Here is a 19,692-nt window from a genome sequence, read left to right on the forward strand (position 1 = left end):
GCCATCTTGCTGACTGAACCAATACTCATGAAGGCAGAATGATAACTATAATGTGCTGCACAGAAGTACTGTACTTTACTGCCAGGCAACATCCCTAGGAACTTGCTTAGTACAACTTAGCACCAGAGTCGGAACATAGGGTTGACACCCATCTGGAAATCCGACAAACCCTCAGACAGGTATACAGATTCGTCCTGCTGGGACCAATCAGTTGCCGGCTCTGGGACCGGGCATCAGAACCTAGCGCCGATAGAGGAGCCTCTGCGGCTTTTCAAAATTGGCCAATCAGGAGGAGCAGCGACAAACAAAACTGCAGGGGATATATATATATATATATATATATATATATATATACACATACCACATGAAAAGCCTGTGTTTGTCCCTCTGCACCTTACTCTAAAGGACTGTAAAAACCCTCCCATGACTAGGCTGCTGCTGCTGTCCTCCATGGACCGGAGAAGCATGTAATGAGCTCCACAAATCAGAGCTCAGCACAAACCTCTCAGCCTGTAACCTCTTGTGCAAAGTCTCATGGGACTTAGTCAACTCCCAGTAATGCACTGCACATTTGCACAAAACCCATGCACTAAACCTTTAGCTAGATTTTTTTTAAATACATGCCAGCCACAGGGGGCCCCTAGCTAGAGGGGGGCCCAGGGGTACTGACCCCTTTTGCCCCTGCTTTAATCCGGCTCTGAGGTCAAGCCAGAAGACTCCAGGATGCCTTGGCCCTGTCAGAAAGGAGGATCTAGTAAAAATGCTTCTATCGGGCTTCGTACTGGTCAGGTGACGTCCAGTAAAGTCAGCACCAAGAAGCATGAGAGTTTCCGCTGCTTGGAAAGCTGAGTAGGAGCATTGCCCAATGTGAGGAAGGGCCGGTGCAAAGGGTTCCTCAACACCGACCTAGTAGTGGGTGCATGTGTTCAGGGCAGTCTAGATGGGCCAAGTGGTTTTTATATGCGATCATAGTCTATGTTTCTAAGAGCATGGTGCGTTAGGCCTGGGGCGCGTGGTTGACTAGTGGGCCCACCATGATACGAGGGGGCACTGCATTGACCTGAATTCATAGGTGTCATTTGTCATATAGATGTGTCCTCATACAATATTATAATGCATATGGATACGTACGCACACCTGCAGTTACATGCCGCTATGCACAATGATGGACAAAGTGGACACATTTGGATGTTCATTGGTGACTGTCTTGTACTGTAATATGTGTGTGATTTATTATCTGTGCTCTGGTAATGACCGATCATTTCACACAATAAATGTCTCTCTGCCATCTCATCTTGGATGTCATCTCGCCACCTCAAACTCAACATTTCCAAAACAGAATTCATTATATTCCCACCGGCCAAGAGTTGTTACAAACCTGATATCTTTATCACGGGATGCGGTCATTTGGTCTACTGCATTATGGTCGACAGTCATTAGGTCGAATCCATTAGGTCGACATGCTAAAAGGTCGACATGACTCTAGGTCGACATGGGAAAAGGTCGACATGATTCTAGTTCGAAAGGTCATTAGTTCGACAGGTCATTAGTTTGACAAGGTCATTAGTTCGACATTGTCTATGTCGACATTCACAAGGTCGACATGGAGTTTTTCACTGTTTTTTGAGCCAACATGTGCCGACAGGCGGTATTTCATGCCCTACCATCCACTAGGGCGTGGTGGGAGAATAAAATAGTGTGCCGAGCGTAGCGAGGCACCGTGCCCGACGCATCGCGAGCGCAGCGAGCGATGCGAGGGGATGCAGTGCACTTTAAACTGTGTCCATGTCGACTGTGTTGACATTCAGGTAAAAAAACAGTGAAAAACCCCATGTCGACCTTGTGAATGTCGACATAGACAATGTCGAACTAATGACCTTGTCGAACTAATGACCTGTCGAACTAATGACCTTTCGACCTAGAATCATGTCGACCTTTTCCCATGTCGACCTAGAATCATATCGACCTTTTAGCATGTCGAACTAATGGATTCGACCTAATGACTTTCGACCATAATGCAATAGACCAAATGATCCCAACCCCTTTATCACTGATGAGAACACTACAATTGATCCTACCCCACAAGCTCGCTGCCTAGGGGTCATCCTCGACTCTGACCTGTCCTTCATTCCTCACATTCAATCTGTCTCTAAATCGTGTTACATGCATCTAAAAAACGTATCCAAAATTCATCCGTACCTTACACACGACACTGCAAAAACTCTAATCCATGCACTCATTATATCACGCATTGACTATTGCAATATTCTCCTTACTGGCCTTCCCAAGAACAGACTCTCACCAATACAATCCATTGTTAATGCTGCTGCTAGGCTAATCTTCCTGCCTTCAACATCTGCTGATCCGCTCTGTCAGTCCCTCCATTGGTTGCCTGAATATTACCGTATTCAATATAAAATACTTCTACTTACAAACAAAGCCCTCACTCTGACTACACCGACTTATATCTCTTTGCTTATCTCTTATATATTTGGCTACATCTGTCACTCAAAGTGTGTCTGGAGCTGTAACGCTGACTCACATGACTGACTCACATGACAGAGAACCAGCCCAGTGAGCCCACAGTGCCAGACAGACACTCTGCCTCTCCATGTTACACAGCAAAGACACAGCTACTCACCAGACACACCAGGTGAGCGCCCCACACCTCCATACCTCCCAACATGACCCTCTCCAGGAGGGACAGAATGCTCTGTTTGTGGACTTCCATCTTAATTTATGATTGTCATCACCTGTTTTAAACAGGGTAATTGATAAGAAAGGTGTTTAAGCACAGGTGATGGTAATCCATAAATTAAGAAGAAAGTCCAGAAACAGAGCAATGTGTCCCTCCTGGAGAGGGTCATGTTGGGAATGCACCTCCCTCCCTCCCCCCCCCCCTTCCCCCCCATTCACGGCATCCCCACGATTAAATGGCACATGCAAAACACTGACATGGCTATGGTAGACAATGAAAAAGGTTGACAAGATTCATTTTTCACTTTTTCAATGTTTTCATATTCATTCTCATGTGTCGACATGGACACCAATGAAGTGCCACATTTATGTCAACATTTACATGTGTTGACCTTTCTGTGTTGATTTTTTCTTGTGGCGATTCGCGGCACCCCCCGCGACCCCCCTCCCGCGATTTGCAGCACCCCCCCCCCGCAATTCGCGGCACCCCCGATGACTCCCGCGATTCACGGCCCCACCCCGTGACACCCCCCACCTCCTGCGATTCGCGGCACCCCGCGCCCCCCCCTCCCACGATTCGCGCCAACCCCCCGGGCCCCCCCTCCCGCGGGTTACGGTGCCCCCCACGACCCCCCCTGTCGCGATTCCCCACCCATGACCCCCCCTCCCGCGATTCACTGCAACCCCCCGCGCGCCCCTCCCACGATTCGCGGCACCCACACCCCCCGCGCCCCCCCCTCCCGCAATTCACGGCATCCACCCACGACCCCTCCTCCCGTGATTCGCGGACACCCCTCACCTCCTCCCTCCCCCCCCCCACCCCCGCGCGCGATTCACGGCAACCCCAGGATTAAATGGCACATGCAAAACACTGGCACGGCTATGGTCGACAATGAAAAAGGTTGACATGAGTTTTTAAAGATTTATTTTTCTTTTTTTGAATCTCTTATATATTTGGCTACATCTGTCACTCAAGGTGTGTCTGACCCTCTAACGCTGGGTGGAGCCTCTGACTCACATGACAGAGAACCAGCCCAGTGAGCCCACAGTCATAGGAGGGACACAATGCTCTGCTCCTGCACTTTCCTTTTAATGTATGATTGCCATCACCTGTGTTGAAGCACCTTTCCTATCAATTAACCTGTTCAACACAGATGGAGGTAATCATACATTAGGAAGAAAGTCCAGCGGCAGAGCATTGTGTCCCTCCTGGCATAGGTCATGTTGGGAGGTATGCACAGTGCCAGACACCCTCTGCCTCCCCATGTTACCCAGCAAAGACACAGCTACTCACCAGACACACCAGGTGAGCGCCCCCCGCCGCCCCCCTCCCGCAATTCGCGGGCCCCTCCCACTATTCGCACGCTCCCCGCCCCCGCAAACCCCTCCTACCGCAATTCGCGGCAACCCCAGCCCCCACGACTCCCCCTCCGGCGATTCGGGGCACCCCACCCCCCGCGTCCCACCCCTCCCGCAATTCGCAGCACCCACCCCTGCGACCCCCCCTCCCCCAATTCATGGCACAACCCCCCCGCCACCCTCCCTCCCATGAACACCCCCCCCCAGTCGCTGCGATTCACAGCAACCCCAGGATCAAATGGCACATGCAAAACACTGACAAGGCTATGGTCGACGATGAAAAAGGTTGACATGAGTTTTTGAAGATTTATGTTTCATTTTAAGAATGTTTTCATATTCATTCTCATGTGTCGACATGATCACCAATGAAGTGCCACACTTATGTCAACATTTACATGTGTTGACCTTTCTGTGCTGATTTTTTCTTGTGGCGATTTGCGGCACCCCAGCGACCCCCTCCCGTGATTCGTGGTACCCCCCCAAGCGACCCCCCTCCCGCAATTCGCGTCACCCACCCCCCACGACCCCCCCTCCCGCAATTCGCGGCACCCCCTGTGACCCCCCCCACCCCGCGCAATTCGCAGACACCCCCCACCTCCCTCCCCCCCCCCCATTCACGGCAACCCCACGATTAAATGGCACATGCAAAACACTGACATGGCTATGGTCGACAATGAAAAAGGTTGACATGAGTTTTTGAAGATTTATTTTTCACTTTTTGAATGTTTTCATATTCATTCTCATGTGTCGACATGGACACCAATGAAGTGCCACACTTATGTCAACATTTACATGTGTTGACCTTTCTGTGTTGATTTTTTCTTGTGGCAATTTTTTTCCAGTGACAACTATGTGCACGTCAACCTACACATCATCAACCAATTCTTTGTATAATATATAACACCTGTTCTGTTTTACTGTAGGTGTTTTGTCAGATCTTTTACTGCTACTATTACTGTTTATGTAAATGCATTCAGAATGACAGCAACATCCTTCCATCCTTCTACAAGAATATATAACCAACTAGGTTGATTCATTGCACCCCGTGCCCCTCCTCCCGCAAATCGCGGACCCCCCGCGCACCCCCCCTCCCGCGATTCACGCCCCCCTCCCACGATTCACGTCACCCCCGCGCACCCCCCCTCCTGCAATTCGCAACCCCCCCTCGCGCAATTCACGCCCCCTCCCGCGCTTTGCGGACCCCCGCCCTCTCCCGCGATTTGCTGACACCTGTGCCCCCTCCCTCCCTTGATTCACGGCACCCCCGTGCCCCTCCCGCAATTCACGGCACCCCTAAGCCCCTCTTTAGTCCTCCGTATACTCACACACCCCTATCACTACCCAGCTTCCTGCTCTCCTGAACCGTAACTTCCATCACTGGGGAGTCGCTGACGCTGTTTTGCCCACATGCCCCTATCATGCCTCATAGCCCAGCCTCCTGCTCTCATGCACCCGAACTCCCACCCAGTAGGAGGAGACACTGACTCAGGGCCACCATCCTGTACTGCCACGCTGGACCCTCACCCATTGGCAGAAGCTGCACAGTATCTCCCACCCTCCTCTTTAGTCCCCATTATTCCCACACACCCCTATCACTACCCAGCCTCCTGTTTTCCTGTGTCGTGACCTCCGCCAGTGGGGAGCCGCTGACTCAAAAACACCCTACTATACTATTGCACACACACACACACACACCTAACCAACATGCACACACAGCCCCCCCCCCACACCCACAAATGTCACTGTACCATCCACACTATCAATGTACATCTTACTCTGTAACCGCTTTTTAATTAAACAAAACAATACACACCCCCTTCCAAATCATATTCTCTCTATTTAACACATTTCACCTATAACTCAAGTTGCAATACAGGCCATCTGTCATACAAATCTAACCATATTTCTCACAATACAAACGTTCACAAATTAAGGGGGCGCAGCCCCTTACGACGGTGTGAAGAGCGCCCGTAGGGCGCGATGAATCACCTTGTCTCAAAATATATCCCCACCCGACCTCTGCACTCTGCACAAGATCTGCGTCTCTCATCCACACTCATTACTCGCTCCCACTTACACTTGCAGGATTTTTGTCGGCCAGCACCCACCTTATGGAATGCCCTTCCACGCACACTAAGACTCTCCACTAGCCTCCAAACTTTCAAGCGTTCCCTGAAAGCTCACCTCTTCCAGCAATCACACTCAGGAACCCCCACACAACCTCCAGCAGCATCAGAGCCGGCCCTAGCCTAAATGATGCCCTAGGCAAGATTTTGGCTGGTGCCCCCTAGCACTGCCACTAGTTCCGCCTCTGACCCTGCTCCCCTTTCCCAGCACCATCAATCCTCATCATAGCAGTCATCATTTTGGTGCTCTTACCCGTAATATTTTAAATAGAAACAGTGCACACATTCCGTGCGCAGCCCAAACAGGGGTGTGTTCTTGCTGGGAAGGGGCAAGCCACACAATAGTACCCCCAATTCAAATTATGCCACACAGTAGTGCAACTTTATTCACATTATATCATGTGATGGTGTCCCTTATTCACGTTACATCACACAGTAGTACCACTTTACCTTATATACATTACTCCTCACATTATTCACATTATACCCTTAGAAAAAAATCCTGAGAAAATATTGTATTTTAAGCACCTCCATGGGCACACTGCAACCCAGCACAAAGCAGTGTGTGCTGGGCAGAGGAGAAGAGCTGCAGCTGCTGCTGTCCCTTAAGAGGAGGGGGCCCAGGGCCCTCACTGGGCCCTTCCATCAGACTTTGGCCTTGGTAATTTGTACCCCACCCTTTCTCTCGGCACCCCTGAAATACCACACAGTAATGCCCTTACACATGACACACATTATAATGTCCTTATAACCATAATGCCCCTTACACATTATACCAACCTTTATTAATGCCCTTAATACACATAATGACACACATAATGCCCCTTAAACATATGTCAAACACTATTGCACAACCAACCCACCCACAGACAGCACTCGCACAGCTGCTAACACTGTGACACAGCCGCTAGCACTGTGACCTCTGCCTCTGCTTGGATACAGATGTTTCCTCATACATCTTTGTCTCAATAGGCCATGCAGCTCCTGGCCAGTTCTGCTAACGTTGGGTGCCTTTTTTGCTGAAAATTCGTCTTATTTGCATTGTTATGACCAGCACACACAAGGAGCTTCCAATGATTAAAATGATATGTGGCATGAATATATTCTGTGTGCGACTGTGGCTGTACATGCATACAGAATGCTATGTTACAGTGATTTCCATGAATACACTATTTCATATACAGATACAGCCTCACTCACACACAGAATATAGGCATGCTGCATATCATTTTAATCAGCAGAAGCTGCTGGTGCCCCTAGGCATTCCAAATGCCCTAGGCAATTGCCTAGTTTGCCTATGCCTAAGGCCGGCTCTGAGCAGCATTCATATCTAATTGCATCCCATCAGGACCATCTAGTAATCTAGTGGGACTGCCATGCTATGGAATCCTATCCTTATGTATCCCTCCTATTATCCCTATAGACTGTAAGCCTGCGAGCAGGGCCCTCCTACCTCTATATGAGATGGTTTCTGCATCCCATCAGGACTGTCCTGTAATTTGGTGGGACTGCCATGCTATGGAATCCTATCCTTATGTATCACCTCCTATTATCCCTATAGATTGTAAGCTTGCAAGCAGGGCCCCTCCTACCTCCATGTCGGTTTGTATCTACCCAGTTTGTTTAATCACTGTTGTTTCCAATTGTAAAGCGCAACAGAATCTGCTGCGCTATGTAAGACACTGTAACGGAATCTGCTGTGCTATATAAGACACTGTAACGGAATCTGCTGCACTAAATAAGACACTGTAACGGAATCTGCTGCGCTATATAAGAAACTGTAACGGAATCTGCTGCGCTATATAAGACACTGTAACGGAATCTGCTGAGCTGTATAAGAAACTGTAACGGAATCTGCTGAGCTATATAAGAAACTGTAACGGAATCTGCTGCGATATATAAGACACTGTAACGGAATCTGCTGTGCTATATAAGACACTGTAACCGAATCTGCTGCACTATATAAGACACTGTAACGGAATCTGCTGCGCTATATAAGACACTGTAACGGAATCTGCTGCTCTATATAAGACACTGTAACGGAATCTGCTGCGCTATATAAGACACTGTAACGGAATCTGCTGTGCTATATAAGACACTGTAACGGAATCTGCTGAGCTATATAAGAAACTGTAACGGAATCTGCTGCACTATATAAGACACTGTAACGGAATCTGCTGCGATATATAAGACACTGTAACGGAATCTGCTGTGCTATATAAGACACTGTAACGGAATCTGCTGCGCTATATAAGACACTGTAACGGAACCTGCTGCGCTATATAAGACACTGTAACGGAATCTGCTGCGCTATATAAGAAACTGTAACGGAATCTGCTGTGCTATATAAGACACTGTAACGGAATCTGCTGCGCTATATAAGACACTGTAATGGAATCTGCTGCGCTATATAAGAAACTGTAACGGAATCTGCTGCACTATATAAGACACTGTAACGGAATCTGCTGCGCTATATAAGACACTGTAACGGAATCTGCTGCGCTATATAAGACACTGTAACGGAATCTGCTGCGCAATATAAGATGCTGTAACGGAATCTGCTGCGCTATATAAGACACTGTAACGGAATCTGCTGCGCTATATAAGACACTGTAACGGAATCTGCTGCGTTATATAAGACACTGTAACAGAATCTGCTGCACTATATAAGACACTGTAACGGAATCTGCTGCGCTATATAAGACACTGTAATGGAATCTGCTGCGCTATATAAGACACTGTAACGGAATCTGCTGCGCTATAGAAGACACTGTAACGGAATCTGCTGCGCTATATAAGAAACTGTAACAGAATCTGCTGCGCTATATAAGACACTGTAACGGAATCTGCTGCGCTATATAAGAAACTGTAACAGAATCTGCTGTGCTATATAAGACGCTGTAACGGAATCTGCTGCGCTATATAAGACGCTGTAAATAGATAAATAAATAAAGTAACAAATCAATCTTGTCATTGTAATTTGAGTGCACCTTCCTTCCCTACCTAGAGCGCACTGCCCGCCATTATAAGTTTACCTCAGAGGGCTCCTTGCCCCCCCAGGTATAGCATCGTATCACATTCAGACCATCCTTCTCCTATGTGAGTTATCTGCCCCTACGGTTACATATAAGGTGCTGTATAAGGACATAAGCAGCTGTCGCATTAACAGACAGATGTGGGGAAGTATTCCAGGAATGTGGAGCAATAAATCGCTGTACCCTGGGTCTCCCGATAATGGGGATACCACCTTCCCACCCCAGCTGTAGATCGTACAGAACACCACAGTACAATGAATGTTGCACCAATAAAACCAGCAATCCCAGCAAGACAGAGATATCGGATGAAAAAGAAAACGTATGCAGCAGATGTACTAAGCTTGAAGATAAATCGGAGAGAGATAAAGTACCATACAATCAGCTCCTAACTGCCATGTTGCCGTACGTTACAGGTTGTGAGCACTTACGCCTGTTGCGCTTGCTCGATGGGGTGAAAGTTGTCCAGGTAGTTGAATCGCACTGTGTCGGTGGGGTGTTTGTCAGAGGAGCCGCATGGTGGGGGGTCTCTACTCCCCCTGTCATGTGACTTGCCAGACCGCTGAGTGAAGGAAGACGACAGCTTTGCGTCGGAAACTTCTTTACCGATTGGGTGAACATCGATAACGTAAAACTGGTCTTTGGGAGGAGTCTGGAAGGGATGAGAGTCAGATGTGTTACACAGTTATATGCAGGGACAGTTCTTTAATGTAATGGGTACAAAGCTATTGCAGAGAGACAACAGGAGCTGGATTAAGGTGGCCATACACACACAGATTTATCTTTAGATCTGGCTGGTTGGAACAAAATCCTGGTTATGGATGAGAGCAAATGACAGTTGACCATTTGCTTGTAAATGCTGGAAAACTGTCACTCATCCATAACCATGTTTTTGTTCCAACCAGATATATCTGAAGATAAATCTTACTAGTGTATGGGCTGCACCTTAACTCTGGGGCAAGGTCACGTCTAGGAGAAAACACAAGAAGCTGAGGAAATGCCGCCAACATGAATATGATTATTACACATTAATTTTCCTAACAGAGCCAATGAGAGATTGGCTGTTAGCAATGTACTACAACAAGCAGGGACTTAGAGCTCTGAGAGGAGGAGGGGCAGAGGCAGGGGGTAGCCCCTATAGCAGTGGTAAGAGCTCTGAGAGGAGGAGGGGCAGAGGCAGGGGCGGTCCCTATAGCAGTGGTAAGAGCTCTGAGAGGAGGCGGGGCAGAGGCAGGGGAGTAGTCCCTATAGCAGTGGTAAGAGCTCTGAGAGGAGGAGGGGCAGAGGCAGGGGGCGGTCCCTATAGCAGTGGTAAGAGCTCTGAGAGGAGGAGGGGCAGAGGCAGGGGGAGGTCCCTATAACAGTGGTAAGAGCTCTGAGAGGAGGTGGGGCAGAGGCAGGGGGGCAGTCCCTATAGCAGTGGTAAGAGCTCTGAGAGGAGGAGGGGCAGAGGCAGGGGGCGGTCCCTATAACAGTGGTAAGAGCTCTGAGAGGAGGAGGGGCAGAGGCAGGGGGCAATCCCTATAGCAGTGGTAAGAGCTCTGAGAGGAGGAGGGGCAGAGGCAGGGGGCGGTCCCTATAGCAGTGGTAAGAGCTCTGAGAGGAGGCGGGGCAGAGGCAGGGGGCAATCCCTATAGCAGTGGTAAGAGCTCTGAGAGGAGGAGGGGCAGAGGCAGGGGGGCAGTCCCTATAGCAGTGGTAAGAGCTCTGAGAGGAGGAGGGGCAGAGGCAGGGGGCGGTCCCTATAACAGTGGTAAGAGCTCTGAGAGGAGGAGGGGCAGAGGCAGGGGGGCAGTCCCTATAGCAGTGGTAAGAGCTCTGAGAGGAGGAGGGGCAGAGGCAGGGGGCGGTCCCTATAACAGTGGTAAGAGCTCTGAGAGGAGGAGGGGCAGAGGCAGGGGGCAATCCCTATAGCAGTGGTAAGAGCTCTGAGAGGAGGAGGGGCAGAGGCAGGGGGGCGGTCCCTATAGCAGTGGTAAGAGCCAATGAGAGATTGTCTGTTACAGCATGTCACATTACATCCAGCAATGTACTACAACAAGCAGGGACTTAGAGCTCTGAGAGGAGGAGGGGCAGAGGCAGGGGGCGGTCCCTATAGCAGTGGTAAGAGCTCTGAGAGGAGGAGGGGCAGAGGCAGGGGGCAATCCCTATAGCAGTGGTAAGAGCTCTGAGAGGAGGAGGGGCAGAGGCAGGGGGGCGGTCCCTATAGCAGTGGTAAGGGCTCTGAGAGGAGGAGGGGCAGAGGCAGGGGGCAATCCCTATAGCAGTGGTAAGAGCTCTGAGAGGAGGAGGGGCAGAGGCAGGGGGGCAGTCCCTATAGCAGTGGTAAGAGCTCTGAGAGGAGGAGGGGCAGAGGCAGGGGGCGGTCCCTATAACAGTGGTAAGAGCTCTGAGAGGAGGAGGGGCAGAGGCAGGGGGCGGTCCCTATAGCAGTGGTAAGAGCTCTGAGAGGAGGAGGGGCAGAGGCAGGGGGCGGTCCCTATAGCAGTGGCATACCTCCCAACTTCTGTGTTGGGGAAATAGGGACACTCGTGCGACGAGTGCCCGAAAAGGGGGCGGGACGTATGCAAATTAGGGTGCGGCTTATGCTAATTAGCCGCAACCTCATTTTCATACGAGAATAGACGCTTGCGCATTCTATTAGATTGTGGGGTCTCCCAACTGCCACCCCCCGCAGCGGGACAATGCCTGCCGCGGGTGGGACAGCGGGACAGGACCCGAAAATCGGGACTGTCCCGCTGTAATCGTGACAGTTGGGAGGTATGCAGTGGTAAGAGCTCTGAGAGGAGGCGGGGCAGGCCATATAGCAGCAGTAAGAGCTCTGAGAGGAGGAGGGGCAGGCCCTATAGCAGCAATAAGAGCTCTGAGAGGAGGCGGGGCAGGCCCTCTAGCAGCGGTAAGAGCTCTGAGAAGAGGCGGGGCAGGCCCTATAGCAGCGGTAAGAGCTCTGAGAGGAGGCGGAGCCTCCCTAATCTGTGGTGCGCATCTATGGACAGAACATAGGCCTATGATATGAGATAATATAGCTAGCTAGAAGTCCTGCTGTTCTGTCAGTGTCATTACCTTGGGCCTGGTGATGTGCAGCTCATTCACCATCTCTATGTACTGTCTCTTCCATATACTTTGCTCAAAAGGAGTCGGTGAAAAGTTGATGTACCAACCAAAGCGCAGGCACTTGGGCATCCACAGCTGGTCCAGTTCTGCCAGGGTCTTCCAGTGCCAGCTCACCTGGGGGATCAGCACATGTAATCATCATATACATGACACGCATATTGTACATACATGCAGAGATAGAGGACAGGGGTGCACCCACCTGTGCGCAGCGGCAGAGGCTGCGGGGGTCCAGGAAGGACAGAATGTACAGGCTCAGCACCCTGGGCAGCACCGTGGTGAAGTCCAGGGATTCCTGGAGAACTTTCCCTTGCAGGTGACTGTTACAGAAGCGGAGCTGGGACACGCTGCATCGCTCAAACAGGTCGCACAGGACGCGGCGCCTCTGGGAATCCGACCACTTGTCAAACTGAAACCACAAACATCACATCCTGATTATTCCTGCAAATGCCCGATGGTTTCTGTACATCTCCGATGGTGAGACCTCTGCGCATCCTCAGATGCTGCGCTGCACGTGAGCAGATCTCGTTCTGTAAGAGCGCACTTAGTGCTCCCAGGTTCGGGGGCGGATCGGGGCACATTCATGCCCCTTTCCCACTGCAGGCTTTACACAGTAAAATGCCGTTTTTTTAGCCTTTTTAAACGGCTAGAGCTGCAGTGGGAAAGCTCCAGGTTGCTTTACACGGGTAACAAATACCGGTATTTGTTAACCGGGTAAAAAGCAGTGTTTTTACCGTGTAAGAGCCGTTTTTTTGGCAATGGGAAAGGGTTTTAAACGGTATTTAGAAATAATAATAAAGGTTTAGAACATGATTGGTGCATGTGATGTTTTTAATGACAGGCAAGGTTTACTAGAGAGTTTAAACGTGTTGCTTTGTGGTTTACACGGGTAAGTGTAAATAGGACAAAAACTCCTTTTAAACGTTATTTTAACGTTTAAAAGCTGCAGTGGGAAAGGGTCTTTGTGGCTATTACCCGGGTAAAGACACGTTTAAAAAAAACGGGTCTTTACCCGGGTAGGCAGTGGGAAAGCAGCATCAGTTTTGGGTCTACATGTGACATATTGTCCAATAGACCAGCTGATACTTTTAGTGATATAACAATCCCTCACCTGTCTATTCCCGGGCACAGGCAGGAGTGCCATAAAGTGCTGGGGGGCCCAGGACAGGCAAAATAGGCAGGGCCCACCTCTCCTCCCCCAAAAAAGCCACCCATGCATATAGCTGACACGCAGAGGGTGACAGAGAGGCAGAGGGTGATGGGCAGAGGCAGAGGGTGATAGGCAGAGCCAGAGCGTAACAGAGAGGCAGAGGGTGATAGGCAGAGCCAGAGCGTAACAGAGAGGCAGAGGGTGATAGGCAGAGCCAGAGCGTAACAGAGAGGCAGAGGGTGATAGGCAGAGCCAGAGCGTAACAGAGAGGCAGAGGGTGATAGGCAGAGCCAGAGCGTAACAGAGAGGCAGAGGGTGATAGGCAGAGCCAGAGCGTAACAGAGAGGCAGAGGGTGATAGGCAGAGCCAGAGCGTAACAGAGAGGCAGAGGGTGATAGGCAGAGCCAGAGCGTAACAGAGAGCCAGAGCGTGACAGAGAGCCAGAGCGTAACAGACAGGCAGAGGGTGATAGGCAGAGCCAGAGCGTGACAGAGAGGCAGAGGGTGATAGGCAGAGCCAGAGCGTGACAGAGAGGCAGAGGGTGATAGGCAGAGCCGGAGCGTGACAGAGAGGCAGAGGGTGATAGGCAGAGCCAGAGCGTAACAGAGAGGCAGAGGGTGATAGGCAGAGCCAGAGCGTAACAGAGAGGCAGAGGGTGATAGGCAGAGGGTGACAGACAGAAGCAGAGGGTGATGGAGAGAGGCAGAGGGTGACAGACAGAGGCAGAGGGTGATAGGCAGAGCCAGAGCGTGACAGAGAGGCAGAGGGTGATGGGCAGAGGGTGATAGGAAGAGACAGAGGGTGACAGACAGAGGCAGAGCATGACAGAGAGGCAGAGGGTGATGGGTAGAGGCAGAGGGTGACAGGCAGAGGGTGACAGGCAGAGGGTGACAGGCAGAGGGTGATGGGCAGAGGCAGAGCATGACAGAGAGGCAGAGGGTGATGGGTAGAGGCAGAGGGTGACAGGCAGAGGGTGACAGGCAGAGGGTGACAGGCAGAGGGTGATGGGCAGAGGCAGAGCATGACAGAGAGGCAGAGGGTGATGGGTAGAGGGTGACAGACAGAGGCAGAGGGTGATGGTCAGAGGCAGAGCATGACAGAGAGGCAGAGGGTGATAGGAAGAGGTAGAGGGTGACAGAAATAGGCAGAGGGTGATGGAGAGAGGCAGAGGGTGCTGGGCAGAGCCAGAGCATGACAGAGAGGCAGAGGGTGATAGGCAGAGGGTGACAGACAGAAGCAGAGGGTGATGGAGAGAGACAGAGGGTGACAGACAGAGGCAGAGGGTGATAGGCAGAGCCAGAGCGTGACAGAGAGGCAGAGGGTGATAGGAAGAGACAGAGGGTGACAGACAGAGGCAGAGCATGACAGAGAGGCAGAGGGTGATGGGTAGAGGGTGACAGACAGAGGCAGAGGGTGATGGGCAGAGGCAGAGCATGACAGAGAGGCAGAGGGTGATGGGTAGAGGGTGACAGACAGAGGCAGAGGGTGATGGTCAGAGGCAGAGCATGACAGAGAGGCAGAGGGTGATAGGAAGAGGTAGAGGGTGACAGAAATAGGCAGAGGGTGATGGAGAGAGGCAGAGGGTGCTGGGCAGAGCCAGAGCATGACAGAGAGGCAGAGGGTGATAGGCAGAGTCAGAGCGTAACAGAGAGGCAGAGGGTGATAGACAGAAGCAGAGGGTGATGGAGAGAGGCAGAGGGTGACAGACAGAGGCAGAGGGTGATAGGCAGAGCCAGAGCGTGACAGAGAGGCAGAGGGTGATGGGCAGAGGGTGACAGACAGAGGCAGAGGGTGATGGGCAGAGGGTGATAGGAAGAGACAGAGGGTGACAGACAGAGGCAGAGCATGACAGAGAGGCAGAGGGTGATAGGCAGAGCCAGAGCGTGACAGAGAGGCAGAGGGTGATAGGCAGAGCCAGAGCGTGACTGAGAGGCAGAGGGTGATAGGCAGAGCCGGAGCGTGACAGAGAGGCAGAGGGTGATAGGCAGAGCCGGAGCGTGACAGAGAGGCAGAGGGTGATAGGCAGAGCCAGAGTGTGACTGAGAGGCAGAGGGTGATAGGCAGAGCCAGAGCGTGACAGAGAGGCAGAGGGTGATAGGCAGAGCCAGAGCGTAACAGAGAGGCAGAGGGTGATAGGCAGAGCCAGAGCGTGACAGAGAGGCAGAGGGTGATAGGCAGAGCCAGAGCGTAACAGAGAGGCAGAGGGTGATAGGCAGAGCCAGAGCGTGACAGAGAGGCAGAGGGTGATAGGCAGAGCCAGAGCGTAACAGAGAGGCAGAGGGTGATAGGCAGAGCCAGAGCGTGACAGAGAGGCAGAGGGTGATAGGCAGAGCCAGAGCGTGACAGAGAGGCAGAGGGTGATAGGCAGAGGGTGATAGGAAGAGACAGAGGGTGACAGACAGAGGCAGAGCATGACAGAGAGGCAGAGGGTGATGGGTAGAGGCAGAGGTTGATAGGCAGAGGGTGACAGGCAGAGGGTGATGGGCAGAGGAAGAGCATGACAGAGAGGCAGAGGGTGACAGACAGAGGGAGATGGGCAGAAGGTGATAGCAAGAGGCAGAGGGTGATGTGCAGAGGCAGAGGGTAACAGAGAGAGGCAGAGGGTAACAGAGTAACAGAGAGGCAGAGGGTGATAGGCTGAGGTGGAGGGTGATGGGCAGAGGGTAACAAAGAGGCAGAGGGTGATGTGCAGAGGCAGAGGGTGACAGAGAGAGGCAGAGGATGATGGGCAGAGAGTGATGGGCAGAAGCACTGCATCAGGCACTGGTACAATGCACCGGCACTAGTTGCACCAGAAGCATGCCTTCTCCCTGTCCGGGCTCGGGACTCCAGTCCTGGCATTCCTCCCCTGATGGTGGCCCTGGGCACTCTCTGTGTTACCCCTGTCATCCTCATAGCTCCCTAGTCTGCGTGGTTACACTCACACCTGGCACATGCAGAGAGAGGAAGGCAGGCCTGGCATTAATGAGCACACACCAAGTCTCAGGGTAAGAGAGGGACACAGTGATCACGGAGAGCTAATGTACTCAGCACACACTGCACCCTGCGGAGGCACCTGGCACCTTCTGCATTCACCTCTTCATGGGGCTCACGGACAAATGTTTGCTCGTCTTCTTGAACAAGCAGGTGGAGAGAAATCCGGGAACTTTCTCAGTTTACCATGGTGGATGCAATCTTTACAGAATGAGGCCAATCATTAGCCAGATGAGGCATTGTCAGGTGAGGCATTGTCAGGTGAGGCATTGTCAGGTGAGGCATTGTAAGGGTGTCATTTCTAAATTCCACTTGATTATTTGCATTTAAAACCAGCTAGCACTTATATTATTTATTTATTGCCAGTTATTTATATAGCGTGCACATATTCCGCAGCGCTCTACAGAGAATATTTGACCATTCACATCAGTCCCTGCCCCATACAATCTATATTCCCTACCACATGTACAAATGTGAGTTTTCAATGAAAATATTCAATAAATAATAGCATTATACCATACGGATGGTGTAATGGTTATAGCATTACTGCCTCACATCGCTGAGGTCATGGGTTCCATTCCCACCATGGCCCTAACTGTGCAGAGTTTATATATTCTCCCCGTGCTTGTGTGGGTTTCCTCAGGGTACTCCGGTTTCCTCCCACAATCCAAAAATATACTGGTAGGTTAATTGGGTCCCAAAAAATTAACCCTAGAATGTCTGTGTGTGTGTACATGTGGTAGAGAATATAGATTGTAAGCTCCACTGCGGCAGGGACTGATGTGATTGTTCAACTATTCTCTGTACAGCGCTGCGGAATCTGTGTGCGCTATATAAGAAACTGTTAATAAATAAATAATTTGCACAGTGATAATGGGAGAATCAGAACTTACCCACTTTCCGAGCAGATCTTTTCGTTCTTCAAACACCTAAGCAAAGGGAAAGGAGAAATGTATATGGTTGATCTTTCAGACAGAGTATCTGCCGGCGGCTGCAAACACCATCGGTCGTCACACGTACTGTACCTGGCTCCCTTGTAATATATATCCCCAACTATAAAACATCTGCGCCACAATCTAACATTTATCATTCAACAGCGTCCCAACTACAACAACCACTGCATTGGCGCTATGTGTAGTGACATGGGGCCTTATTCTAGTTCACTCTTAGAGGCAACTCCTTCTTAGCTGGACAAAACCATGTGCACTGCAGGTGGGGCAGATGTAACATGTGCAGAGAGAATTAGATTTGGGTGGGGTTTTTCTTCAAAGTGAGATCTATGTTGCAGTGTAAAAATAAAGCAGTCCGTATTTTCCTTGCACAGAAACAAAATAACTCACCCAAAGCTAAATCTCTCTGCACATGTTACATCTGCCCCACCTGCAGTGCACATGGTTTTTTTCCAGCTAAGAAGGAATTTGCCTCAAAGAGTGAACTAGAATAAGGCCCTTGGTGCATTGCCTGGAATGGCGCTGCTGCCTGTAGCAGAGATGGGCCGGGATATAATGACAGACGATTAAAGGGGCTTGAAGTGGGCCGTTATAGAGTCTGACTGCTCCCCGGATCTCTGCGTCTTTAACGCTATGAATGTAAATCGGATACGACTTCTGACGGGTTTTTAGAGCAGAAAGTGTCCAACTGGAATGTGACGTATATATAGTATAAAGCCCCCCACACATGAAAGGATATTGTCCTGATTCAGGACCGCTCGCTAGCAGTGGTCGTTCGTTGCTTAGCGAGTGGCTTAACGCCACCCACCGCCCGGCCAAACGGAAAGGGGCTTCAGTACACTCAATATGACTGACGTCTGCTGAACATCCAGGTCAATTTGGCTATAAAGCTAAACGACCTGCATGTTTAGCCGGTCTCGTGACATCACTGAACGATATCGGAGGCCGATATATATCGTTTGGGATACGGTCATTAGGTCTACAGCAACTAGGGCAACAAGCATTGGGTCGACACCACTAGGTAGACAGGCAACAAGGTCGACATGGGTTTAGGTCGACAAGACATTAGGTCGACACATGCATTAGGTCGACATGGGGTTTTTCACTGTTTTTTGAGCTGACATGTGCCGACAGGCGGTATTTCATGCCCTACCATCCACTAGGGCGTGGTGGGAGAATAAAATAGTGTGCCCGAAGCATTGCGAGGGAAACTGTGTCGACATTCGGGGTAAAGAAAACGGTGAAAAACACCATGTCGACGTTGCCCGTGTCGACATAATGCTTGTGTCGACCTAGACCCATGTCGTCCTTGACCCATGTCAACCTTGACCCATGTCGACCTAGAGGTGTCGACCCATGTCGACCTAGAGGTGTCGACCCAATGCTTGTCGACCTAGTTGTGTACGCACAATATCGATATAAAAAGTCAGACATAATTAGAGCTGGTATGTTTGGGTGAGTTAGAATCGGCAATGTTTAAATGAATTAAGTACAAGATTACAGAACATTTGTAACAAATAAACAATGTAAAAACGTTAAAAATGAAAAATATACTTTGCGCTGTCAAATGTTTACGTTTTGTTACCTGTTAAATGCATATTATGAGCTAATCAGACACACTAGCAGCTTCTGTTGATTAAACTGATATACAGCATGCCTATATTCTGTATATAACTGCGACCACATAAAAAAAAATGTTCTGCTACAGTGTTTCCCAGCCAAACAGTGTAACATTTACTTGGGATTCAGATACAGTTGCACACAATGATATGCAGCGTGCCTATATTTTCTGTGTAATTGCAGCTGTATGTGCATACCAAATTATGTCACCAACTGTAGAAGAACATTCTTACGCAGATACAGTCAACAAGATGGGAAACTCTGTAAGGGATTCTTTGGCAGAGTGGAAGAACTTGGAAGGAGTGCAGGATAAGTGGGAAAAATTAAAAAGTGCAATTCTAAAAGCAAAAGAACTTTGTGTCAAAAGAGTTAGGAAAAACACAAGAAAAAGAAAGCCATTGTGGTTTGCAAAAGAAGTAGCAAGTATTGTGAAAGCAAAAAAGTTGGCCTTTAAGAAATTTAAGCAGACGCAGAAGAATGAGGACAAAGAGGTGTATCTTGTTAGACAGAAGGAGGCTAAGAAGGTAATCAGATGTGCAAAAGCACAGGCTGAAGAGAAAATGGCCCAGTCAGTGGGTAAAGGGGGGAAAACTTTTTTTAGGTATATAAGTGAAAGGAGAAAAACAAAAAGTGGAATAATTAGACTGAAGACAGAGAGTGGAAGTTTTCTTGAG

The 19,692-nt window shown here is 50.0% G+C and overlaps 1 protein-coding gene across 2 annotated transcripts in view; it reads right to left on the reverse strand.

The window, feature by feature from the left end:
* FBXO16 (F-box protein 16) overlaps positions 1-19,692 on the reverse strand; it is a 41,599-nt gene that overhangs the window by 12,217 nt on the left and 9,690 nt on the right. For both annotated transcript variants that reach the window (XM_083178835.1, XM_083178836.1), the window contains exons 3-6: positions 17,342-17,377; positions 12,528-12,734; positions 12,278-12,442; positions 9,646-9,866 (exon numbers count right to left, since the gene is read on the reverse strand). In XM_083178835.1, coding sequence (XP_083034961.1) covers positions 9,646-9,866; positions 12,278-12,442; positions 12,528-12,734; positions 17,342-17,377 — 629 coding nt within the window. The remainder of the gene's footprint in view (positions 1-9,645; positions 9,867-12,277; positions 12,443-12,527; positions 12,735-17,341; positions 17,378-19,692) is intronic.

Source organism: Crinia signifera, chromosome 3 (assembly GCF_055691185.1).
Source record: "Crinia signifera chromosome 3, ASM5569118v1, whole genome shotgun sequence".
In the NCBI taxonomy this organism is placed as follows: Eukaryota; Metazoa; Chordata; class Amphibia; order Anura; family Myobatrachidae; genus Crinia; species Crinia signifera.